Source organism: Talpa occidentalis, unplaced genomic scaffold, assembly GCF_014898055.3.
Source record: "Talpa occidentalis isolate TD23 unplaced genomic scaffold, MPIMG_talOcc4v2.1 talOcc4.5, whole genome shotgun sequence".
Classification (NCBI taxonomy): Eukaryota; Metazoa; Chordata; class Mammalia; order Eulipotyphla; family Talpidae; genus Talpa; species Talpa occidentalis.
The window spans coordinates 139,159,193-139,181,655 of NW_023604861.1; the positions used below are offsets into that span (position 1 = coordinate 139,159,193).

Here is a 22,463-nt window from a genome sequence, read left to right on the forward strand (position 1 = left end):
GGCAGCGCCCCTCCTGCCCGGCTTCCCCCGGGCGTTTCTGCTGTCCCGAGTCTCCCGCTCGTCAAGGAGGCTCTGCCGCTGGGCTGGGGCTCCCTGCGGGCGGGCGGCTTGGCCTGAGGTGTCAGCTGTGCCTGGGCCACCGGGACCCCGCGCGGGCAGCTGCTGGGAGGGGCCGGTCTCCTCGCCCCCAGAGAGGCCGTCTCGCCCGCAGGCCGTTGGCTCCCAGGCCCGTTTCAGGTCACACGGACCTTCCCCGGGGCGGTTCTGCTTCCAGACGTGAGCGCGTCAACGCATCGGCCTTTGTTTGATTCCTTAAAAACTTCTTTGTGAAACGAGCTCTGCGGGTGTGCTGGCGATTCCGTTGCACTTGTTCATGTCAAAGTAACAACCTTAGGGAGAAAAATGAAGACATTTGGGGTGATCGCCTCCCGCTCCCGGCGGCCTGGCGGATCCCCGCTGGCGGCCCAGCGCTCCCTGGGGCCCCGGGCCGTGGGCACGATCGGGCCTCCTGCGGGGGGCGCGTGGCCTCGCAGAAGGGAGGCTTGCTGAGGTGGGAAAGCCCGTGTGTGGCCGAAGGGGTCTCCCCCCTTCGGCGTGGAGGAGGAGCTGGTCTGTTTTCCTGTCGCGTCCATAATATTTATGGAAAAACCTCACCGTTACTGAAGTTCTGAAAGGTGCAGCTTTCACTCAGACATGGAAGACGCGACAGGACACTCAAGGGACGCTCAGTGCCTGTGGCCCCGGGTCCAGGCTGGAGGCGCTGCGAGACCCCCACCCCGGCCGTCCCGCCCCCCACACGCGTGTCCCGCCATGGCCGCAGAGGCGCATAGTCGCTGCGGAGGGGGAGCAGCTCGGCAGGGCACCCAGAGGCGGCGCGGGGGCCTGCGGGTTCATTTCGCCCAACTGTGCAGTGGCCCCGGCCCGGCCGCGCGTCTTGGCCCTCAGCCATCAGGAGTGACCTCGCGGCAGGCGAGAGCCGTCTGTAGCTCACCCTGCGGAGACCGGTCCCTCCCTGTCCCGACAGCACTCTGTCAGTTCCGCGCGCACGCTCCGCTGCGGGGCTGAGCCGGAGCGCCTATCGCCCGCCGTCCCCACGCTCGGCGTTTCTGATGCTGCTCCGTGCGGGTCTGAGCACGTGCTCGCTGCGTCATTGCCTTTCACAATTACATTGCAGGCTCTTTGCCATTCATAATCATTAGTGGAGCCAGGGGAGGTCTGGAGTGAGGGGTTCCGCGGGGCCACCCCCGTGGGGGCAGAGGGGGCCTCCCTGTTCCGTCTGTGCTCGCTGCTCTAGTTGCAGCAGCTTCTCCGGCTGAGGAGATAACGGCCCGCGCCGGGGCGGCAGGCTGGGGCTGCGGGCCGGGGCTGCAAGGCGGCCTGGGGGCCCCGCGACTTCCTCCCGCCCTCACATCAGCCGCGGCTGCTAGAAGGCGCATCCCGTGTCGGGCGGTGGCACATGCTGAAGGCCCTGGGGGGTCCCCAGGACAGTGTGTTGTCAGCCGTGCGCTAATCAGAGGTTTTCCGTGCTCCCCGAGATCAGGCTCATGGCAGCCCTAACTGGGCTGGGAGAGGCACGGGTGTCCCCAGGACACGGGGCCCCTGTGGGTGTCATTTCAAGCGGGCACCGCAGGCGTGTTAGTGAGGGGCATCGGCTGCAGCACGAGGAGTGACGTAGGGAGGTGTCCTCTGCTGTGACGAGAGGCGTGGCCAGAGCGTCCGAGGGTTTGGCTCCGGTCTCCACAGCCCCGCCAGCCCGGCCCGTTCCTGCGCTGCTAGCCCAGCCGCCCCTGCGCTCTCCTCTGACCGCCAGCCAGCGGCACGGTTCCAGCCATCACGCCCGAACCGCCCCAGCATCAACGAGGAGCTGGCAGCTTTGCTCCCTGAGTCCCCTTGGCTTGGAGGAAGCCTTTCCCGGAAGCCCCTCTGCCGCCCTCACTGGCAGGAGGAGCTGGCCGGTCCTGCCCGGCAGGCTCGTCCTCCCAGCCTCGGCCGCTTCCTTCTGCTCCCCAGCCGAGGGCACCCCGTCTCCGACGCAGGCTAGCCCCACTCCTGTTGGCGTGTTCATATTCCCCGAATACCTCGTGACCCGACTTCTGCGTGGCCCTAAAGCCGTCTCCCTCCTGACCCCCGCAGACTGCCCGCTCAGCTGCTCAGCCGTGACCTCTGGACTCTAACCTCGTGTATCGCTTCACTCGGCTGGCCCCGGGCTGGCTGGTTTCTGTTTGTGCAGGTGCTTAATCCTGCCTCAGTGTCCTCATCTGTAAAATGGAGCTCTTAGAAACATGGTGTTGCGTGGCCCTGGTGGGGCCTGCAGGAAGCGGGCGTCCCGATCCCGGGCCGGAGCTCCCTCCCTCCCCTTTGCAGCCAGAGCCACCGCCGGGCACACTCGCTGGTCAGTGCAGGCGTCCCCAGGCCTGTCTTGGTGCCAGCTGCACCTGATCTCCCTCCCCGGCCGCCTGGCAGTTCCCTTCCCAGTCCCCGGTGTGCTGGGCCTGCGGCTTCCTCCCTGCTTTGCGCCTATGATTCCTTCCCAGTTCTGTCCTCACCGCCAGCCCTCCCAGCTCGCCGCTGGAGTGCGTGTGTCCGGTGTGGAAAGAAGCAGACCCAGGGCATGAGGGGAGGCCCAGAGCTGCAGCGGGGTGCTCGGCGGGGCTCCAAGAGGAGGCCCGCCCTGGGCTGCAGGGAGAGTCCTGCTGGGCAGGCTGGGCCTGGCCATGGGAGGGCGTCAGGTCGGGGAGTCCTTGGATGAGGGGTCCCGGCCTACAGACAGCTCCAGCCCCCTCGTGGTTCTCAGGCCCTGGTGAGGGAGGGCGGCCGAACAGTAACGGTCAGTGGCCCAGAGACGCCTCCCCATGCGGGATGCAGGCGGGCGGGGGTGTTTGGGCAAAGGCTCCCGGGGCAGGTGGAGACTCAGAAGTGTCCCAAGGAGCTGAAGGCCCCCCCCACCATGGCCGTGGCCCTGGGCCGCTCCCCGTCCCTGGAGCAGAGGGGATCGTGCGCAGCTTGCGCGGAGCCTGTTACCACTGCCCTCTGTCCCAGCCTAGCCGGGCTCCCCCCGTGGAGAGGGGCTGCCTTCACCCACGTCCTGTCCCCGGCCCTTGCGCTGACGTCCTCCAAGGCCGCGGTGGGGTGCTGAGAGGAAGGTGCGGGGTGGTGGCAGGGCCCAGGGCCCAGCCCATAGGCAGGCGACCTTCCTGCCTCGGCTCCTGTCTCAGGCTCACAACCCCGCGGGCGACATGGGGCCGTGGGGGGTCACCAGCCCCGAGGCCTAAGGTGCTCAGGCAGTGCTCGTGGCGGTGACGGTGCCCCGGCAGATGCCCACTCTTGGGGCGTGGGGCAGCCGCGGCTCCTGCGTGCCTGTGGCGTGGGGCAGCAGTGGGGCCCCTTCTGCCAGCCCCCGGGCCTGCTGAGCCGCAGCTATTAATAGGCCTCCTATTTTCTGCTGCTCTCAGTTTTATAATTTTTCCCAATAAGGTTCAAGAATTCTTGCCTTTTAAGGGCAGGAAACAAAGCCCGATTTTGCTAATTATTTTTGATGATTATTTTCAGTAATAGGCTGTGAGGACAGCCTCTTGTTTTCTGGAAGGACGTCCAATTATTTTTGCCTTCTTCTCCCCATCCCAGCTGGCCAGCTCGGCGTCCCTGGAGGGGAAGGGACAGCTGAGGTTCACGTCGGGGCGGTGGAGCCCCCATCACAACTGCAGCCAGGTGGCCACGGCCAGCGACACCACCGTGCGGGGCTGGGACACCCGCAGCATGAGGTCAGTGTGGGTCCCTGCCGCGCCCCGGCCGCCCCCAGCCCCGCCCCGGCCGCCTCTCACCCAGGCTGTGCTACGCCGGGCGTCCGGGGGCCGGGAGCTCGGAGCTCCTGGGTTTTGCAGGAAGCCCTGGGTTTGGCTGGGAACCAAACCTGGCCCGGGAACCCTGTCCTCACGGGACAGTGACCCAGGTGGACGCCCTCCTGGGCAGCTTCTGGTGGGCATGGAGACCAGACTAGTGTAGAGCCGTGGAGGGAGCTGCTCCCACGCTCAGCCCCAGTCGGCGCCTGAGGACCTCGGGGTGCCCCGGGTGGGCCCCAGAGTGGTCTCGGCCGCATCGGTGCCTTCGGGAGCCGGCCCGGCGGGTCACCTCGCTTGTCACTCCAGTCACCGCGCGCCGCAGCAGCAGCTCTGACGGAGCGAGCAGGAGCGACCTCTGTTCCAGGTGTGGTTTTGATAGGCAGAGGAGTGATGGTGCGCACGGCAGTTGTCATGGCAACGGGTCCTGCAGGCTTTTTTCAGACACCGTTTATCCCCTCAGCTCACTGCAATTTATCACTCAGGGGCACAGATGGATTCGTGGGAAGCTTGTTGCCCTCGCGGTGGGGCTCGGCTCCCAGCCCGCCGGAGACAGGCGAGCCAGGGCTCTCGCTCCGGTGCCGGCTGCCGGCCCCTGCTCGGTCTCGGGTCAGAGGCCTCACACATGCCCTGCCTGGCGTCCGCCTCCGCCCTGGGGCCTGCCCTCTGCGACTCTGTCTGTTAAAGGGCGTGGAGAATTTCGGCCTCTGCAGAGAGCAACATCCCAGACCCAGAGCTGAGGACGGTGGCCAGCCGGGCAGCCCCTGCCCTGCCCAGCTGTCGTCTCCGTGGGGAGCAGCGGGCCTCGCCTTCCCCTTCTGCAGACACTGGCTTTCACGTAGCCCGGCGCTGTGGGTGTTTCTTCTGGAACACTCTGTGCTTTGTGTTAAAACTCCCGCTCCTGACTCCCCGAGCCTGCAGCAAACCCTTGGCAGACGCGGGGCTGGCTACCGTTCCCGGACTCTGCTGCGTTTAGAAGTCTGCGCATTTGTCTGTTTGCCTCGGGAGATGTCATGGTGTCTTGTTTGGGGGCTTCTTATTTTAGGGGAAAATATTAGGATTGGAAATGCAGGTTATGAAAACCAGTTCAAGATTTCAAACTGGTTTAGGGCCAGAAAGATCCAGCGTGGAGGGAGGAGGAGGGGGGAGGCGCTTGTCTCGGGGGAGCAGGGAGGCCTCGGGCTGCTTCGCGGTGGAGGCAGCGGCTGTGCCCGGCTGTGCTCCCTGCGGAAGCCATGAAGAGTGAATTAAATGACTTCTGGAGAAATTAAGTCCCTCCCAGGGCTGAAGGAGTGGACAGCGTGGCGGGGGTGAGGCCTTTGTCTCCCGCCAGGCCCAGCCTCTCCACGATGGCCCCACTGCCGGGCGTGTGATGTCAGGGGCGATGCTGTGACAAGACGGATGGTCTGAGCGCTGGGGTGTGGTGCAGCCAGGCCTCCGGTTGGGGGGTGTGTGTGTGCGCATGTGTGTAGGTGTGTGAGGGGTGCAGGTGTGCACGTGCAGGTGTGTGCACATGCGTGGGGGTGTGCAGGTGTGTGTGCAGGTGCTGCTGACAGAGGGTGCCGGTTTCAGCCCTGCTCCGCCAGGTGTGCTCTACCTTGGTCCTCCCTCCTCCCACCACATCGCCTACCGCCCGGGGGGCCCTGTCCAGGCTGGCCCTGCTTGGCCGGGCCGCGTTGCCTGCATGGCCTCTGGCGTCTCCGACGTGCTCTGGACAGGTGCAGTGGCAGCCCCGCACGGCACCTCTTCCTGGGGCTCAGATGCCACGGCCAGGCCCTGGCGAGGTGCGGTGTGCGCGGTGGGGCCCCTGAACCCGCCCGCGGGGTGCTGTCTCTCCCTCAGCCAGATCTACTGCATCGAGAACGCGCACGGGCAGCTGGTGCGGGACCTGGACTTCAACCCCAACAAGCAGTACTACCTGGCGAGCTGCGGGGACGACTGCAAGGTCAAGTTCTGGGACACCCGCAACGTCACGGAGCCCGTGAAGACCCTGGAGGAGCACTCCCACTGGTACGGGGAGCACGCCCGCTGGCACCCACGGGGCGGGGGGGGCAGCCGTCATCCCGCGGTCGGCTTTGCGCTTGCGGAGAAACTCGCGTCCCAAAGCCGCGTGTCTGGATTTGCAAATGCAGGGAAAGGAAGAGAAACATTAGATCCTATTTTTTCTCGAAACTGCCGTTTCACATGCACAAAAGCAAACGCGCACGGATGTTCCTGCGGCGGCTCTGTGGCCCTGGCTGGGGCCTGCCGGGCGCAGCCAGTAGGGGGTGGCCCCAGTGCCGGGCAGGGTGGGGCCGTGCAGAGCCCGAGAAGCTGCCTACACGCTGCCAGTGACCCCTTCCGGGTCCCGGGCCCTAGGGTGCGCTGTCCGGGCCAGCCTCATCCAGACGACTCGTGTGCACGCAGGCTTGTGTGCGTGTGTGCGCGCGCGTGCAGGCACGTGTGCTGCTTGTCCGGTGCTGTGTGCATGCGCCAAGAGCCGCAGAGCTGGGTGCCTGTCTGTGCTCACCCAAGGGACGCCTGGCAGAGCGCAGCCAGCCCCCTCCCCTGGCGAACCGGCCGGTCCTCCTGCAGCGATGCTCCTGAAACCTTGGAATCGCTTACCAGAGCCGCATCGTCCCTGCAGTCAGGTGTTAACACCCTCACCCAGCATTGGCCTGGATGCAGCAGGCAGTGGGCACGCCTGCCTCCCGGCCGCGGGTGCCGTCCTGCTCTGCTGTCTCACCTGCATACGATGGGCCGTGTGCCCTGGCGGGCGTGTGGGGGGCCTGCGTGCTGGCCACGCTCCTGGGCCAGACTGCTGCCGGGCTGGTGGTCTCTGTTTTGCCGCTGGGGGAGGTTTGCCCTTGGGACTTGAGCAGCCTGTGTGGGATGCCAAGCAGACCGCTTAGCCCCGTGCCTGGTGGCATCAAGAAGTCCCACTAGAAAAGGGCTAGAGGCCCGGCCCTCTGCTAGACAGAGCTGGGATGAGCTGCTCCCACCACCCCCAGGGTGTGGAACGTCCGCTACAACCACTCGCACGACCAGCTGGTCCTCACGGGCAGCAGTGACAGCAGGGTCATCCTCTCCAACATGGTGTCCATCTCCTCTGAGCCCTTCGGCCACCTGGTGGACGACGACGACCTGAGTGACCAGGAGGAGCGCCGCCTGGACGAGAAGTAAGAGCCTCGGGCTCCCTGCCGACGGGCACGGTGCTGGGGACAGTGCGGGGGGGGGGGTGGACAAACTGGGCTTGTCAGCGAGCTCGCGCCTCATGTGGCCCCAATATGCATGTCCGTGTGTGTGTGTGTATGTGTGTGTGACCAGTCGGCACCACCGCGTGTGAGGTGTCTGCACCGCCGCTGTCTGTGGCGTTGGCCATGAGGACAGCTCATGTGAGCTCGCGTGCCCCGCGGCCATGGTCTGGCGCGTGTGGGTCGGCTGCACGGGCCCTCGCTGGCAGGTGCGGGAGGTGCAGCCCCGACGGAGCCCGGACGCTGTGCGCGCTGGTGGGCCTCGGCATCTGTGCCAGCGGGCGCCCACCGTCCCCAGGGGGTGTCCTGGATGGAGGTGACGTGTGTGTGGCTGCACTCCCGGGCAGAGAGGAGTGTGGCTGGGCACTGCTGCGAGTGGCTGGGAGGAGCCCTCTGCTGTCCGGGATTCCCAGTGCGGCAGCTGCTCGGCTGAGGGTTCCGCTGTCAGGCTGGAGGCCTTTCCCTGCCTGCCGCGGCTCGCTGGCCCCTGCACCTCGGAAACAGCCGGGGTCCATGCGGTGCTTGTGGTGGGCGCGGGGCGGGGGCCTGCCCCGGGGTCGGGTTGTGTGTGGGCCTTGGCCAGGCTCCTGCCGGAGCTCAGCGGGGCGCCGGACGGGTCTCCTGGGCCGCGCCGTCCAGCAGGGAGCCGAGGGCGTGCGCCGCTGGCCGTGGGCTCCTCATGAGGTGGGAGGAGCAGCCCCCGCCGTGGGAAGGACTGGGAGGGGCCTGTGCTTGGTGGCGGGCGTGGGGGCCGGGTCGGCTGTCCTCACAGCCTGCGCGCCCCATGGCGTCCTCGCCCCCGGCCCCTCCCCTCCCCACTCAGTGGTGTCTCCCCCCCACCCACCCCGGCCCCAAGGCCCCTGCTGCTCGGTGTCACCGAGGCCTCCAAGGACTCGCCCGGCGTGGTCCCGGGCCTGGGAGGTCCCCGGCCTGGCCCCACCGCCCCCGGCCCGGCCCGCGCCGGCTCAGCGCCTGTCCTTCCAGGAGCCAGGAGCCGCCGCGGGACAGCGTGGTCGCCGCCTACGAGGAGCACGAGGACAGCGTGTACGCCGTCGACTGGTCCTCGGCTGACCCCTGGCTCTTTGCCTCGCTGAGCTACGACGGGCGCCTGGTCATCAACCGGGTCCCCCGCGCGCTCAAGTACCACATCCTGCTCTGACCGCGCCCTCCCTGCCTGCCCTGCCGGCTCGGGCTCCCGCCCTGTCTGGCCTCTGGGGGTTAAAGTGAAATAAAGGACCAGAGGCTCGTGCACGCCTGGCGCTCTCTGGGAATCTGCCCGCGCGCCCCGCCGTGCTGGGGAGCGGCCCCAGCCCCCTGCCCAGCCCCGCACCTCTGTGCAGGGTCCCTCTCGCCATCCTCCTTGTCCCAGTGCCAGCGCCGCCCAGCACTTTCTGGGCCAGACCCTGGGCACCCCCGCGGGGCAGCGGCCTCACCTTCACGGGGTGGGGGGGTGACGGGGGGAGCCGCCCAGCAGGGCCGCGAGTCCCCTTCTGCCTGGGAGGGTCCGTCCTGCACGGCCAGCAGCGGGCGGAGGCTGCCCTGGACGTGCTTTCGAGAGCCCTGGCCTCCTCCTCGCTCTGCTGGATGCAGGGCGGGCCGCGGGGATCCCGCCAGCCTCCGGGTGCCTGGGCCTGGGTGGGGCGCAGGAGAGCGTCTTTCTAGAGGCCCAGCCTTCCCGCACCCTCTGCTCTTGCTGCCCTGGTCAGTGCTGCCCCCGCGGCTCCGGGCTACATGCGCCTCGCCCCTTGCTGCCTGTCCTGTGAGGGCTTCCTGTGAGCTCAGAGGGAGGCCCCTCTGAGCCTGCGGGCAGGAGACCATGGTGGGCAGCCAGCGAGGCCCGAGTGCCCCGCATCCCGGCTCCTCGGGGTGGCAGGAGGGCTGATGCACTCTCGCCGGGGCTGTTGAGGCCGGGACGGCGTGGCAGGGACGCAGTGGGCCCACGCTCCTGCTGCAGGGAGGCTGCTGTGGATGGAGGTCGGGCGGCCCCAGCCCCTGTAGCCGGGGCGCATAGGGGGCAGGACCGGAAGTGATGGAGATTCCAGAAAAAAGGGGGTCGGCAAAGACGCAGCAGCAGCAGCAGCAGAGCGAGCAGTGAGGAGTGCAGACGCAGGCCTGGGGCAGGACGGCTGGACAGCCAGGCGCAGGCTGGGTGCCGGGGCCCTGTAGCTGGGGCTGTGGATGCGTGGCCCCGTGGGCTCCTGCCATCCCTCCCGTGGCCTCTGGTCCCGGTCCCCCTCCCCCCACCCAGCGCACCCTGGGTGGTCTCTGGGAGCCCAGGTGGCCGCCGATGCGCTGGTGACCCTGACCCTATGCCCTGACCCACGGCGCTCAGCCGGCACGGGAGCCCACGGGTCTGGGAGGGGAGGCAGTCGTTTCCTCTCTGCTGCGTGTCTAGAACATTCTTTAGGGCGGGAAGTAGCGCTCACAGTCTGCCCCCTCTGTGGTCACCTGCCCGCCCCCGCGCACACCCTGCAGGGGCCCTGCGTCTCTCCAGCAGATGGGGGGCGGGTGAACATAGACGGAAACTCTTCGCCAGAGTGACCCCAAATGAGATGAAATAAGCTGTGGCTTGATCAGCGAATCGCAAAGCCCAGTTTGCTGTCTTGCCACCTCGGCTGAGCGCTGCTCGCGGGCGGGCTGACGCCCCAGGCCCCGCGGTGGTCAGGGCAGTGGATGGTGCGTGGGCGTCTGCCCAGCTTCGATCTAGGGACGCTGAACTGTGTCGTGGATTCTGCTGACCGTACCTTCTCGAGGCTGATCCCCCCACCTCTGCGGGTTTTCTAGAACTGGGTTCACCGTTTCCTTGGCGTTCATAATGTTTCCCTGTGGCAGATCTCAATAAATTCCCCAAAGCTTTTCGTCATTCGTCTCAAGATAAAATGCCTGGTGGTCAGCAGGATGGGCCATCGAGAACCACGCTGGAGGTCCTGTGAGCCCGTGAGGAAGGCGAGCCGGAGCCGCAAGCACAGCTGGGGAAGCCTAGGGCTTCCAGTCCCTGCCCCTGCCCGAGGCCCCACCCCTGCCACACCTCGTCCCTGCCACGACCTTAAAACTTCCCTGTTGCCCCCGTCACTCCCGCCCCACCAAGCCCTCACCTCTCACTGTCCCCACGGTCTTGCCTTTTCCAGAAAGTCAGAGATTTGGAGCCCTGCAGTACATGGCGGTGCAGGACTGGCGTCTGTCACTGAGCCTGTGTGTATGGTTCCTGCACGTCATGTCAGGATTGGAGAGCTGGTTTCCTTTTTGGCGCTGTGTAGTATTCCACCGCTTATTATCCGCTCCCCTGCAAGAGACATCTTGGCTGCTTGTAAATCGGGTGGTTTTGAGAACAGCTGCTGTGGGCACCGTGTGCCTGTCTCCATGTGCGTGAGTCTCAACCCCTTCGGGTACATCACTGGTTTCTTTCCACCCCCTGCTCGCCAGGGGTGGGCTTGCTGCTGGCAGGTGAGCACGCGGGTCCCCCATGTGGACGCTCAGCTCCCACGAGCCGTGGTCTGGAGCCCTCCCGGGGCCTGCGCAGGCCTGTCCTGGCTGCCGCCTGCTGCTGCGGCTTCTATGGCTTCCTTGGAAGCAGCAGTGAGAGCGGAGAGTCTGTCACCGGCCCAGCGCCCGCCCCAAACCCGAAGTGCAGCGCTTTCCTGCTTACCAGCTGTTTTATTTCAAACTGTCGAGCTTGATGGCCCAATCCACTTTTGATGTAGTTGTGATGGTTTTAGGAGATTTAGACGTTATTTTTTATAGCATGAAAAAGGAAAAATAGAACTGAATATGTGATAATGACGAATCCTTCCGCTTTGGTGTCTAAAATTGCTTCGAGGCTGAGTTATTGCCTAATAACTTACACCCTGTTGGGTCTTTCTGCCTAATAAGCGGTGACGGGAGTCGCCTGGATGCCGCGTGTTGTGCTGTTGGGACTGCGCTTGCCGCGCCCCGGCTGACGGCCCTGGTAGGGTCCCAGGGGTGGCCGTGGCCAGAGGGAAATAGCCGTGAAATAGCCGTGCGCGCACAGATGCCTCCGGGCCCGGCCGCGTGGGGTCTGGCCTTGGCGCCGCCCCGGGCGTCTCCGCCTCCGCGCCCCCGTCAGACGGGTCAGCCGGCAGCGCCTGGAGAGAACAGCCCTTTGCGGCGCCCACCCCTGCCACACTCGCGGTCGGAGGAGATGAGGCTCAGAAGGGGCTCGGGCCAGGAGGCAGTGATGTCGCCATTGTGTGGTCACGGGGCTCCCTGTGGGGCTCCCCAGTGGGAGCCACTCGGCTGCCACTGGCCCCGAGGCTGGATGGAGCGAGGGCGATGGGCCAGGCGCAGAGGCAAGGGGCGGAGACGGGGCTGGAGTCCACGCTGGGCCCGGTTCTGCCGCAGCTGCCCGCTGGGCGCCCCGTGTCCATGCCCTGCACCCGCCTCCTCCGGACTCAGGCCGCCCAGCCCGGCTGCGCCTGGAGACCCAGTTATTTGTGCCGGAGTGTGACTTGATTTTTAATTGTCTTAGCAGGAGCCTCCGCGGAGCTGATGCTTCCGTGTTTGCTGCGGCCGCGCGGCCTTTGTCTTCTCCGGATCTGGCCTCGTGTCGCGCGAGACCCCCGCGTGCGTGCGGAAGGGCTGCTCCGCCCGTCACCTGCGCCGGGTCCCGGCTGCCCGGCCGGGTGTCCTGACCCGGTGTCGGCAGCGTCGCCACGAGGTCCCGTCCCCAGGCGGTGCGCCCGCCCCGGCCACAGGCCCTCGGGGGCTGCCTGGGGGTCTCTGACCCGTTACCGGCTTCCTCCCACTGCCGCCTCCCGTGGCTTCTGGCGTGACCCTGGACTTGCTGTTCTCCGGTTGTTAGATTTCCGCCTGGCTCCTCCTTTCCGGTTCCGGCTCGGCCGCCCGCTCCCCCGCCCCGCGGCGCCCCCGGACCGGGAGGACCCTGGCGCGGCCGCGGCCCCACAGCCCAGGCCCGGACTCGCGCTCGGGCGCCGCTGCCCCGGGGCTGGCCGGCTCCCGGCCCGTGCCGGCTGGCCTGGCGGCGCCTCTCGGCTGCCTCTCTGGGCAGGGGCCGCCCATCCGGTCCCACCTGTGAGGTTTTGAGCCCCACGCCTTGGAGCTGCCCGGCTGTGCCGCCGCGGGCCTCGCGCACGGATCTCACTGCCCCGGCCGGGGGTCTGGCTCACAGGCTCGTGTGTCCCGTCGCACACCCGCGCGGTCCGGCCCGACTCCACTGCAGGATGGGCCCCGCCGGGGTGTGGCCGCCGCGGTCTCGGCGGGGCTGGCGGGGGGGGGGGGAACTCAACTCCCCGCTGGATGGGGTGAGGGGCTCCAGTCAGGTGAGTGGGGTTGCCCTGGGGCACACCCCCACTGCCAGCCAACCCCCGCCTTGCCCCTGGGTGCCCTTGTGGGGGCGTCTCTGGTGCCCCTGGCCTGTCTCCTCGGCGGCCGTGGGCTGCCCCGCCACAGGCCGCATCGCCGCCTGCTGGCTCAGGCCTGTGCTGGGCACGGGGGCCTGCCTGGCGGGGGCGGGGGCCGCCGAGGGCCCCGGGGCTGCATGTCGGTGCGGAGGGCAGAGGATCGGGACTGAGATGTGGAGCCTCGTGGCTGTCGCTGGGTGCAGTGGGAAGGCGCGAAGGAAGGTGATCCCAACCCGGGGATCTCCCATAAATGCCGTCCCCTCGCCGCTGCGCAGGCCGGCGGCCCAGCCCAGGCGCAGGGCAGGAGGAGGACGCTGCTGGGCAGCACGAGCCTCGTCCCGGGCGGTGCAGGCAGCAGCTCCGTCCTGCCCCCCGGCGTGGGGGGGGGGTCCCGGAAGGGGTGTGTCTACGCCTGGGTGGACAGGCTGGTGCCACCCGTGGCCACGGAAATGCCCTCATGGCGCTCGGGCTCCTGGGCACCCAGGCCTGTCCACCCTCCAGGGGGCACGGCCAGCGCGTGAGCGGTGCTGGGGTCTGCGCCCGGCTACCGGGGCTCGCAGGCTGAACCTCTAGACTCCGCAGCAAAGCGCAGCGGTGTGGCCTGAGGCAGCGGCTGTGCTGGGTGAGCGGGAGGGACGAGCAGCGGGGTGGGGGGGGGCAATGGGAGCAGCAGGAGGGACCTGGAGCAGCGTGGGGGGTGGGTTGGGGGGTGGACGGGAGCAGCGGGCTGAGATTAGAACAGCTCAAAGCGGTCCCTGAGGACAAGCCCGGGGGCGGAGGATGAGTTGGGGGGGCTCCTCTCCCCCCCGTCCTCTCTGCCTCCCTCCCCGGGCCCCCCGCCCTCCCCCTTTCCTTTCCTCCCCGTGTCCCGTCCTCTCGCCGGCCCTGCTGTGTTTTCATGGGAAACGTGCATTTGTTGCTTTCATTAGAATTTAAAATATTTAGAGGTTCGCTGGGTAAGTAAACACGAGAAACGAGGTTACTCAAGAGAACAGGGGTTCTGAGGACTGGGGGTCACTCCATTATTAACGGCCGGCGAGCGTGTCCACACCACCCTTGTGAGGGCGGACCCGCGCGGCCCGCCCCGGCCCACAGCCCCGTCGGGGACAGCCTGGCCCTGGTGGGGCATCTTCTTCACCACGGGGCGAGGAGGCGGGCGCGCCCCCCGCATGAGCTGACCTGCCCGGGCTCCTCTGTTCACGGAGGGAGGGAGGGAGGGAGGCAACCCCCGGGGCAGCAGCTTCGGCCATGGGCGAGGGGTCCCCTTCACCCCGCGGGGCGCGCTGGGCCGCCGTCCAGCTCGCCTGTCCCCCGCCGCTGTCCCGGGCCCGCGGGCGTCTCGTCGCGGTGACGTCCCGCCCGTCCCGTCCCCGCGGGGTGTGGCGTCCCGACGCCGCCTGTGGAGGCGAGAGCGCTCGCGCGCCGCCGCCTGTCCTCCCCGCCCCACGGCCCCGCCCCGCCGCTCAGCCCCGCCTGGCCGCGCGTGGTCTCCCGACGGCCGGGGCCGGCCCAGCCGCCACCCGCCTGTGGCCCTCGAGGGCCCTGCGCCGGCGCGTCCCGCCTGTCGGGAGGGAGACGGGGGCAAGGAGGGCGGGAAGGGGCTGGCGTTGTGTCAGCTCTCCCAGCCCATCCGCCGCCCCCCCATTCCCTGGTCAAGCAGAGAATGTGGGGGCTGGTCTGTGCGGCCGGGCGGGCCCTCCAAGTGCCGCTGTTCCCGTGCTCCGGCCTGACCTTTGGCAGAGTCCCCCTAATTCCAGTTATCGATTCTTTAATGGCATCTAATGATGCCGTGAGGAGGCTGCCGGCTCTGGGGCTCGGCGCCATCCATCTCTCCTCAAAGAGCCCCCGGGAGTCTCAGCAGCTCCCAGATCCCTGCCTGAGCCCAGGGCTCCTCCGGGCCCCCCAGCTCTGCCCCCAGGGCCCCTACAGCACCCCCTTCCCCGCCTCTGCCTCCCAGAGCCCCCCAACTCTGCTCCCAGGGCCCTCCCTGCCCCCAGGCCCTCCCAGCTCTGCCCCCAGGCCCCCCTCCCTGGCTCTGCCTTGAGGCCCTCCCTGCGCCCAGGCCCACTCCTACCCTCTGCTCGGCTCAGTCCTGCGGGGGCTCTCCCGGCACATCTCAAATACCATCTCAAGTGTCACAGACAGAGCGGGCCAGAGACGAGAGACCAGATCCCGTCCTTCTGCTTAAAACCCGCGGTGGCTCTGGCTGCCCAAGCTTGACCCAGGCTGCCCACCGGCCAGCCGCGGCCCTCAGCTTGCCCCGTCTCCGCCCCTATACTGGACAGGCCTGCCCTGGCTGGGCCTGTGCTTCCTCCCTGGCGCTGATGCGCGCGCCCCTCTGCCAGGTGGGCAACTTCCCCCACCGCCAGCCCCAGAGTCTCCAGGAGCCCTGGCCCGGGGAGGCCGCGCCGAGGCCGCAGAGCTGTGGCCAGGTCCTGCGCGGGAAGGAAGTGGCAGGGGCAGGACAGGAGGCACCAGGGCTCTCGGCTGCTGCCATGGAGCCTGGGGAGGGCACCACCCGCTGCCAGGCAGGCAGCTGGGCCTCGGGGTCACCTCCTGGCCTGGCCATGGGGTCAGCCGGCCCTGGGGTTGGGCAGCGAGGGCAAACCTGCCAGGGCCTGAAGCTCTGAGGGGCTGCTGGCATCTCCCTCTCCAGACACGGGAGACTGCCCTTGCCTCTCACCAGGAGCCGGGGCGGGGGGGGGGCGCGGGGAGGGCGCACGGGGGTGGGGTGGGGGCGCGTGCCCCGGGAAGGCGCAGTGCTTTCCTATTTCCCGCTTTTGTAATAAAACGAGTCACCGACTGCGGAGACACCGACTTGGCTTCCCGGGACACCGCGAACGAACCCACACGTTTGAGGCGCCCAGCGCTGGGCCCCCGTGTCCCTCTCCAGCCGCTTGTGGCACCTTCCTAACCCCGCGTCTGGGGGCGGGTGGCAGGTCCGGGGATGGGTGGCAGGGCCGGGTGCTCCACCAGCAGAGAGGGCGCTGCTGCCGCCTGCCGCCGCCCCAGGGCCAAGGGCAGCAGTGAGTTGGGGCCCCAGCAGGCCCCGGAGTGTGGCCTGAGGCCGCGTGGACCGAGGGGCCGCGGGGGCCTTGTTTCTTCCCGGGAAACTCAGGAAACTCGTCGGGTCAGGCAGCGCCAGCGGTTCAAGACCAGCTCTGAGGCCCGAAGCCGTGCCGGGGAGGGCGGCGGGGTCGCCCACGGTGGGAGCTCTGTTCCCCTGCAGGGCCCCGTGCGGCGGTGCCGGCGGGGGCTCGGGCGGGGTGTCCGGCACAGCGCTGGCCGGGCCTGCGGGCACCACCGCGGGCTCCCCTGGGCGCGGCGCGGCACACTCAGGCGCTTCCCCGTCCTGTCTCCACGGGCAGCGTCGACCTTGGCTTCAAATAAATCACGTCCGGCAGCTGCCTGCGCGGCCCTTGTTTCCGCTCCTGGACGGACGACAATGGACAATTGATTTCCTGTCGGGACTGGGCAAAATGAAGAGGGTCGTATCTCTAGGAGAGTGACGCGGTGGTCTCAGCCCGTCTGCGCGTGACCCCCCGGCCCTCGGACACCTGGGCAGCCCGCGGCCCACCCCAGCGGGCAACCCCGCCCGCACGGTCTCCTCTGCCTGCACAACCTCCTCGCTGGGCAGAGGCAGAGGCTTGGCCTCCTAGCGGTGGCGGCCTGGGGGAGATTTTCCCGTTTGGAGGAAGGGCTTCAGATGGTGGGGTGTGGGGCGGAAGGGGCAGGAGGGAGCCCTGGGCTCTGGCCCAAAGCTTTGACACTGGCTCGCCCGCTGTCTGCCGCTGGGTCTTGCCGCTCTGACTGAGGGGCAGCGCCTGCGCGTGCAGCCCGGGCCTCCCTGGTCCTCGTCCAGCGAGAAGCAGAAGCCCCAGCCAGGGAACCCCAGGGAGGACAGGGGCCGGGCGTGGCTGGGAGGGGACAGGAGTATGAGGAGAGGGCAGGGGCCGGCGTCTGCTGCCCTCCCGGGGTCACCGCTTCCATGGCGGCACCAGGGGTGGGGGGGCACGGGTGGGGGTCGGGGCAAGGACCCTGGAGACCAGTGCCTCCTCCTCGGCTGGGCCCACGGGAGGCCCCGAGATCCGCTGCCGCCAGTGGTCAGAGGCCTACGCCGGGCAAGGATGCCCGCGCCCCTCAGTCTCCTGGCCGTGTCCCCCCCAGAGCTGACCGCCTGCCGCTCTGGTCCCCAGCACCCGCCGCCTCCTGCCGACCGCACACTCTCCCCCGCGGCCGGGCAGGGTTGCTGGGTGCTGGGCCCGACAGCCCCAGCGCGGGGGAGTCGGGCCGCTGGGGACACGGCCGGAGCAGCCTCCTCTCAGGGCTGGGTCCGGCCGCGGCTGCCATCCCCGCCCCGGGAGCAGCCCCCGCCACCTGCAGGCGCAGGCGTCCTCACGGGGCGGCTCTGCGGCTTTTGAAACGTTTTGAATAGAAATGCTTCCCAGTGGCTGAAAACTCAGAATAAAAATTGCATTAAAAATGTGTAGTGGCGGGCCTCCCCGGTGGCGCAGCGGCTGAGCGCTGGGTTGCGAAGCTGCCCGCGGCCTCTGCGGCGCCGGTTCGATCCCCGGCTGCTCCCCGGCCACCGGAGGAGGGTCCCGCATGGCGCGCAGACCTCTCCTGCCGCCCGCTGCTCCCCTCAGCAGTGTACCTCGGTCCTTCTGCCTGCTCTGCTCCCCGCTCTGGCTCTGGTGAATTCTCTCACCCTCCCGCGCTTCTGACTGTACCCAGCGCTTGTATAAATAAACAAACAAACAAACAAATAAATAAATAAAATACATACATAAATCTTTAAAAACAAAACAAAACAAAAAAAAACAGTAACAGCTTTAAAAAAAAAAAGTGCAGTGTCGCCTCAACCCTGTCCACTTACTCCTGCCTCACCCTTGCCCGGGGGCCCCAATAATCTGGGTTTTCCTGATCTTTCCAGAGAGTCTGAGCCCCACCCCCCAAACACACAACACTCACCCTCACTGTTCTTCCCGGCGGCGCCCGACGGCTGTGCTGCGCGTGGCTTCTTGCGAACACAGCCTGGGGCTCGTCCTGTATTCAGACTGGCCATTTACTCTACGGCTAAACAGTGTCCACCCCGCCCCCGGGACCCCGCGCAGACGCTCAGCCCGAGCGCCCCCGTCTCTCACCCCGTGGAGGGCTCGCTCTGCTGTCGAAGGCGCTTCCCGGGCGCCGGCCGCTCCTGTGAGCCGGTCGCTGCCCCGGCGGGGCTGTCTCTTGTCTCTCTCAGACTTTCCCCCTTTTCCTTCCGGCGCCGCGGCCTGCGCCCCGGGCCCGTCTTCCGCTCAGTCTTCCCGACGCGATACTCAGTTTCTGTCTGCAGATTTGCTATTGATTTTTCACTTCAGCGTTTAAATCTCGCTCGCTCTCTCTCGCGGCTCATGGTCCCCGCGTCTTGTTCTCAGTAAAATTTGCATTCTGCAGACTTTCCTCTGTGTTCTGGATCATCCTTGTCCCTGCTCCTGAGGGCCCCGGGGCCTGGCGGCTTCCCTGTGGGAGTGGAGGCCTGGGGGCTCCAGCGGCTCCCGGCTCCTCCCCGCTCGTGTCCGCTTCGGGGCCTGGCCGCAGCCCCACGGGGGTGGATGGGGCAGAGGGTGCAGGGACCAGGCTGCAGGGGCTGTGCCTGGACCCGCCCTCCCGCGCCCAGCCCGCCACGACTCGGGAGCCTCCCCTCCCTGTGCTGGGCCGGTCACTTTAGCCCCCCAATCACCTTCTGGGGCGATGGCGCCACCCAGTCTGGCACTGGACGGGAAGGAGCAGCTTGGCTTGCCGGGACGGTCCTTCTCTCAGCCTCCCGGGGATGGCACCAGCGTCCGAGGCCCAGCCCAGCCGACCACCCGGCAGGAGCAGGGCCTCCGCTGTCCCCAGGCGTCAGGGTTACGGCTCCGCCTGCCCCAGCCCCTCCCAATCCGTCTGCTCTGCTGCCTGGGCAGCTGCCCCATCTGTGCGCTGTGGCCCCCAGGCCCAGGACAGGGTCACAAGGGGGTTCTCATAACACCTGTGGCCGGGGGACAGGCGCCTCCCTGGGTGGAGCCCCCTGCAGGGAGGGCGGAGGCCTGTCCCCGGCGGCGAGGTCGTGGCTGACCCGCCCGGCGCCCGGCAGCGGCTCTGTCACGCTGCCCCACGCTGCCCGGCGGCGGGGTCCCCTCGGTGACGCGCTTGCTCCGCTCCCCCGCGAGCCCAGCGGCGGCTCCCTGGGAGTTCGGGCCCTCGCGTCTCCCTCCGAAAAAAAGGGACGCAAATTAGTTAATTATTGTTGTGAATTGACGCGCCGTTCAGGCTTTTGATTTATAACTTAATGAACCGCTTCAGGTAACTTCCAACGTCTAGCAGGATCCGTCTGAATAAACTCAGCGCTCGCCCCGGCCTTAGCCGAAGGAAGATTAAAAAGTGAGCCGAAGAGTTTAGTCGCTTTGTGACAATAGCATAAAATGTGGAATAATGAACTGTAAATGCGTCTAATTACATAAATAATGCATTTGTGTAATTGTCAAGTAAGGGGGTGTGCTAATGAATCAATTATTTTTAATTGTAGGATGCTTGATTGTTTCAGAAATATAATTGATTGTAATCAAGAATCAATTAAATGTTGATAGTAATTATGTTTATCAAGCTTAAATACATGACATCACCGCCGTACCCGCTGCGGGCGGCGGCTGGGAAGGGGCTGCGAGGGCGGCGGGCGCAGCGGCGTCGTGCGGCTCGTGTCCCGGGGCGGCCGGGCGGGCGGGGGGCGCGGGGGCCGCAGGCCGGGACGCCCAGGTGCCTGGAGCTCAGTGTCCGGCGCGGAGGCCGCGGAGTCCAGGCGGCGCGGGCGGCTCCGTCTCGGCCTCGCGGGGGCGGCCCCGGGGCTGCCCCGTCCGTCCAGCTCCGCGGACACCGGCGCCTGCGGGGTCCAGCCCGGGCTGTCGCGGCGAGGCGGACCGAGAGCAGGCCGGGCCCGCCCCCGCTACTGCCCGCCTACCGCGCCCCCCCAGCCGGCCCCCCTAGCCCGCGCCCCCCCAGCCCGCGCCCCGCCGCGCCCCCGCGGTCCTGAGCCCCCCCGCGCCGGGCTGCCCTCCGGCCTCTGCGCGCCCCGCTGCCCGGATCTCAGCCCGAGCGCGTCCCGCCGTCTCTGTCCTTCTGCCTTTCAGGCTCCAGGAGTTTGTGCCCCGGCGCCCTCCATTTTCCGTGTTGTCTCGCGCTGTCCTCTCCAGCACGGTGCCCCGGGCCCCTCCCCTGACCCCGCGGCTCTTGGCCCACCCGGGGGTCCCATCCCGAGGGGTGCCGGGCCGCCCCCCCGCTGGGCCGGGACGCTCATGCTGGCACAGAGTCCCCCGCAGCCGCCGGAGTGGCCGTCCTCCCGCTGGCCTGGGGTCTCCCCAGAGGGGACTCTCCCCTCTGTGTCAGCGATGGGGACCCGCAGGGCAGAGGGCGGCGCCTGCTCCCCCTCCACAGACTTAGTTCTGCAGAAGTCAGGTGTGCCGGACCAGGGGCCACCCATGCTGACGGGGCCTCGAGGGGCTCAGGTCAGGGAGGCAGGGTGCTGGGGTGGCCCCTGGGGGTGTCCTGGCTGCTGCCAACATGATCCGATGATACGTGAGTCTGACTGGCAGGGGGAGAGGGCGGCTGTGATGTGGACATTGGGGGGCCGAAGCTCGGGCCTCATGGACCCCCGTGAGCTCTGCTCCTCCCTGACCAGAGGCAGGGCAGCTCAGCGCCTCCCCAGGTGGCCCAGGGAACCCGGTGCTTCGGATCCACAAAGGAGCCTTGGAGCCCAGTCACCAGGGGCCGGATGCTGGACACCACCCACGTCCAGGGGAGCTGGAGACCGTGCGGCCAGTGGGTGAAGCATCTCCTGCAGCCGGGGAGTCGCCCTCCTCAGGTGCTCCTGAGAAATGGCCTCCGGCTCTGGGGCAGACATGGGGCAGACACAGCCCATCCCATGTGCCCTGCAGAACAAGGGCGAGGACCCGTGTGCACACACAGCTCGCACGTGCCATGCACACGCGCTGGCTCCTTGTGCGTCTGCTGGGGGTACAGGTGCTGAGTCCCACTGGCTCTGTCTGTCTTTCTGTGGCTCTTCCAAAGTGACCGCACAGCAGCAGATCCATGCATGCCTCGGCGGCCACTGCGGGATCCCTGTCCAGCCACGCCCCCGTCTGTGGCCACTCGCCACACTGCTGACCCTCTCTGGCGGGCGTCCTCTCGTCGTGGTTTTGCTCCCCGCTCCCCGCGACGGGCCCCCGAGGCCCTGGCATCCGTCCATTGCATGTCGTGGGCTTGGCCGCGTCCACCCGCTTCTGGGCCAGTGTGGATCGGTCTTCCTGCCTTCTGCTCCCCCCATCAGCCGGCTGGGCCCCAAGTCTGCGGCCTCTTTCTCCTCTCTGCGCTCACCCGGTGCTTTTCCCGTCGGTTTCTGTTTGACGTCCTCTATGACCCACGCCTCCTTGTGGGGCTCCTCCACGCGTGAGCTCCGGCTCCTGTTTCCTTTAATTCTCTGCCCATGATCTTCCTCAGCCCTTTGCAGACAGTTGCTTCCAAGTCTCTCTCAGCTGCGAGGACCTCAGCACGTTCCTTTCAATTTTTTATTTTCCTGTTAATGGGCTGCGCATTCCCGTTTCTTTGCAAACAATCGATGACTTGTTTTTGTTGGAAAAAGGACACTTGTGTATTGCAACGTGCCAGCTGTGAGCACCGCACCCCTTGTTTGTGTTCTCTGTTTGATGAAGTGAATTTACCTGAGATATTCTGTAAAGGCTGCGCTCCCTGGGGAGCAGCCGACTCCCCCCGTGGTCGTGGTGACCTGTGAGTGACGAGGCCGAGACGTCTGCACGTCCTCGAGCCCAACAAGGAGAGTGAAGCAGTGGAGCGGCCTCCCCTGGCCCGGAGAGCGTGAGACCCGGCCAGGTCCCGCCTGCCGCGCCCCCCGCGGGCCCCAGAGCCAGACCCCGCGGCGGTGGGCAGGGCGTTCCCGCCTTCTGGGCACAGGAGCCCAGGCCGCGGAGGGCCCCGCGGCTCCGTGCCAGTCTCCTCCTGGGGCTCTTCGGGGACCCGCTGCTCCCCCGCACCCCGCCGGGCCGGGCTGGCGGCGGCCCTTGCTCAGCAGCGCCCGACGCTTGCGCTGAGGCTCCTTGAGAAAGAAGCTTCCCCGGTTGCTGCGAGTTTTCGGTGAGATTCCAGAATCCAGAGTTCTGGGCAGGCCGGTCCTCTGCTCCCGCGGGTTACCCCCGCGGCGGTGAGGGTCTGGGATCCCGGCCCTGCCGTTCCGTGGCGCAGCGCGGTCAGGAGCAGCGGCCTCCGAGCCAGCGGCCCGGGGCAGCCGACCCCGCGGCCAGGAGGCGGAGGGCAGAGCCGGCCAGAGGCCGGGGGGGGCGTCTAGGGCTGCGCGGGGCGCGGGCGCGGGGCGGGGGGCGCCCCCTGTGCCCGCGGCCGCGCGTGACGGAAAAGAGCCGCGAACGCCCCCGGGGAGCGCCGCGTCGGGCGAGGCGCGCCGTCCTGGTTCCCGCGCCCCGCTGCGGCCAGGGGCCGAGAGGGCCCGGCGCTGCCCCCCGGCTGCGGGGCGCTCCGGCCGCGGGCCAAGGCTGGCGGCACCGCGGGGCCGCTGGGGAGCCGAGCCGCGCCGGGCAGGACGCGGGCTGTGGCCGGACGGACCGCGCGGGGCGGACGGGGACGCGCGGAAAGGGCCGTGCCGAGCACGCGGGCCTGGCCGCCCCCAGCTTAGGCGAGGACGCCCCGGCAGTTCCGGCCGCCGCCCCGGCGAGGGCGCCTCCCCCGCGAGGTCTCGGGGCGGGCAGGGGACGAGGCGGCCCAGCCGCGGAGCGCGGGCGTCCGTGGCCAAGGCCCGTCGTCATCTTGCGGTGCGCGGACACATGTGCGCGGCACGTGTGCGCGGCACGTGTGCGCGGCACGTGTGCGCGGCACGTGTGCGCGGCACGTGTGCGCGGCACGTGTGCGCGGCACGTGTGCGCGGCACGTGTGCGCTCGCGCGGAGGCTGTACGACCTCGTCCGCAGGTGTGGT

At 68.0% G+C, this 22,463-nt stretch overlaps 1 protein-coding gene across 4 annotated transcripts in view; it reads left to right on the forward strand.

Annotated features, from left to right (window-relative positions):
* EIPR1 (EARP complex and GARP complex interacting protein 1) overlaps positions 1 to 8,315 on the forward strand; it is a 52,800-nt gene extending 44,485 nt beyond the window's left edge. For all 4 annotated transcript variants that reach the window (XM_037528579.2, XM_037528578.2, XM_037528580.2 and 1 more), the window contains 4 exons: positions 3,625 to 3,761; positions 5,679 to 5,846; positions 6,827 to 6,994; positions 8,054 to 8,315. In XM_037528579.2, coding sequence (XP_037384476.1) covers positions 3,625 to 3,761; positions 5,679 to 5,846; positions 6,827 to 6,994; positions 8,054 to 8,228 — 648 coding nt within the window. In that variant the 3' untranslated portion in view covers positions 8,229 to 8,315. The remainder of the gene's footprint in view (positions 1 to 3,624; positions 3,762 to 5,678; positions 5,847 to 6,826; positions 6,995 to 8,053) is intronic.
* The last annotated feature ends 14,148 nt before the right edge of the window (positions 8,316 to 22,463 follow it).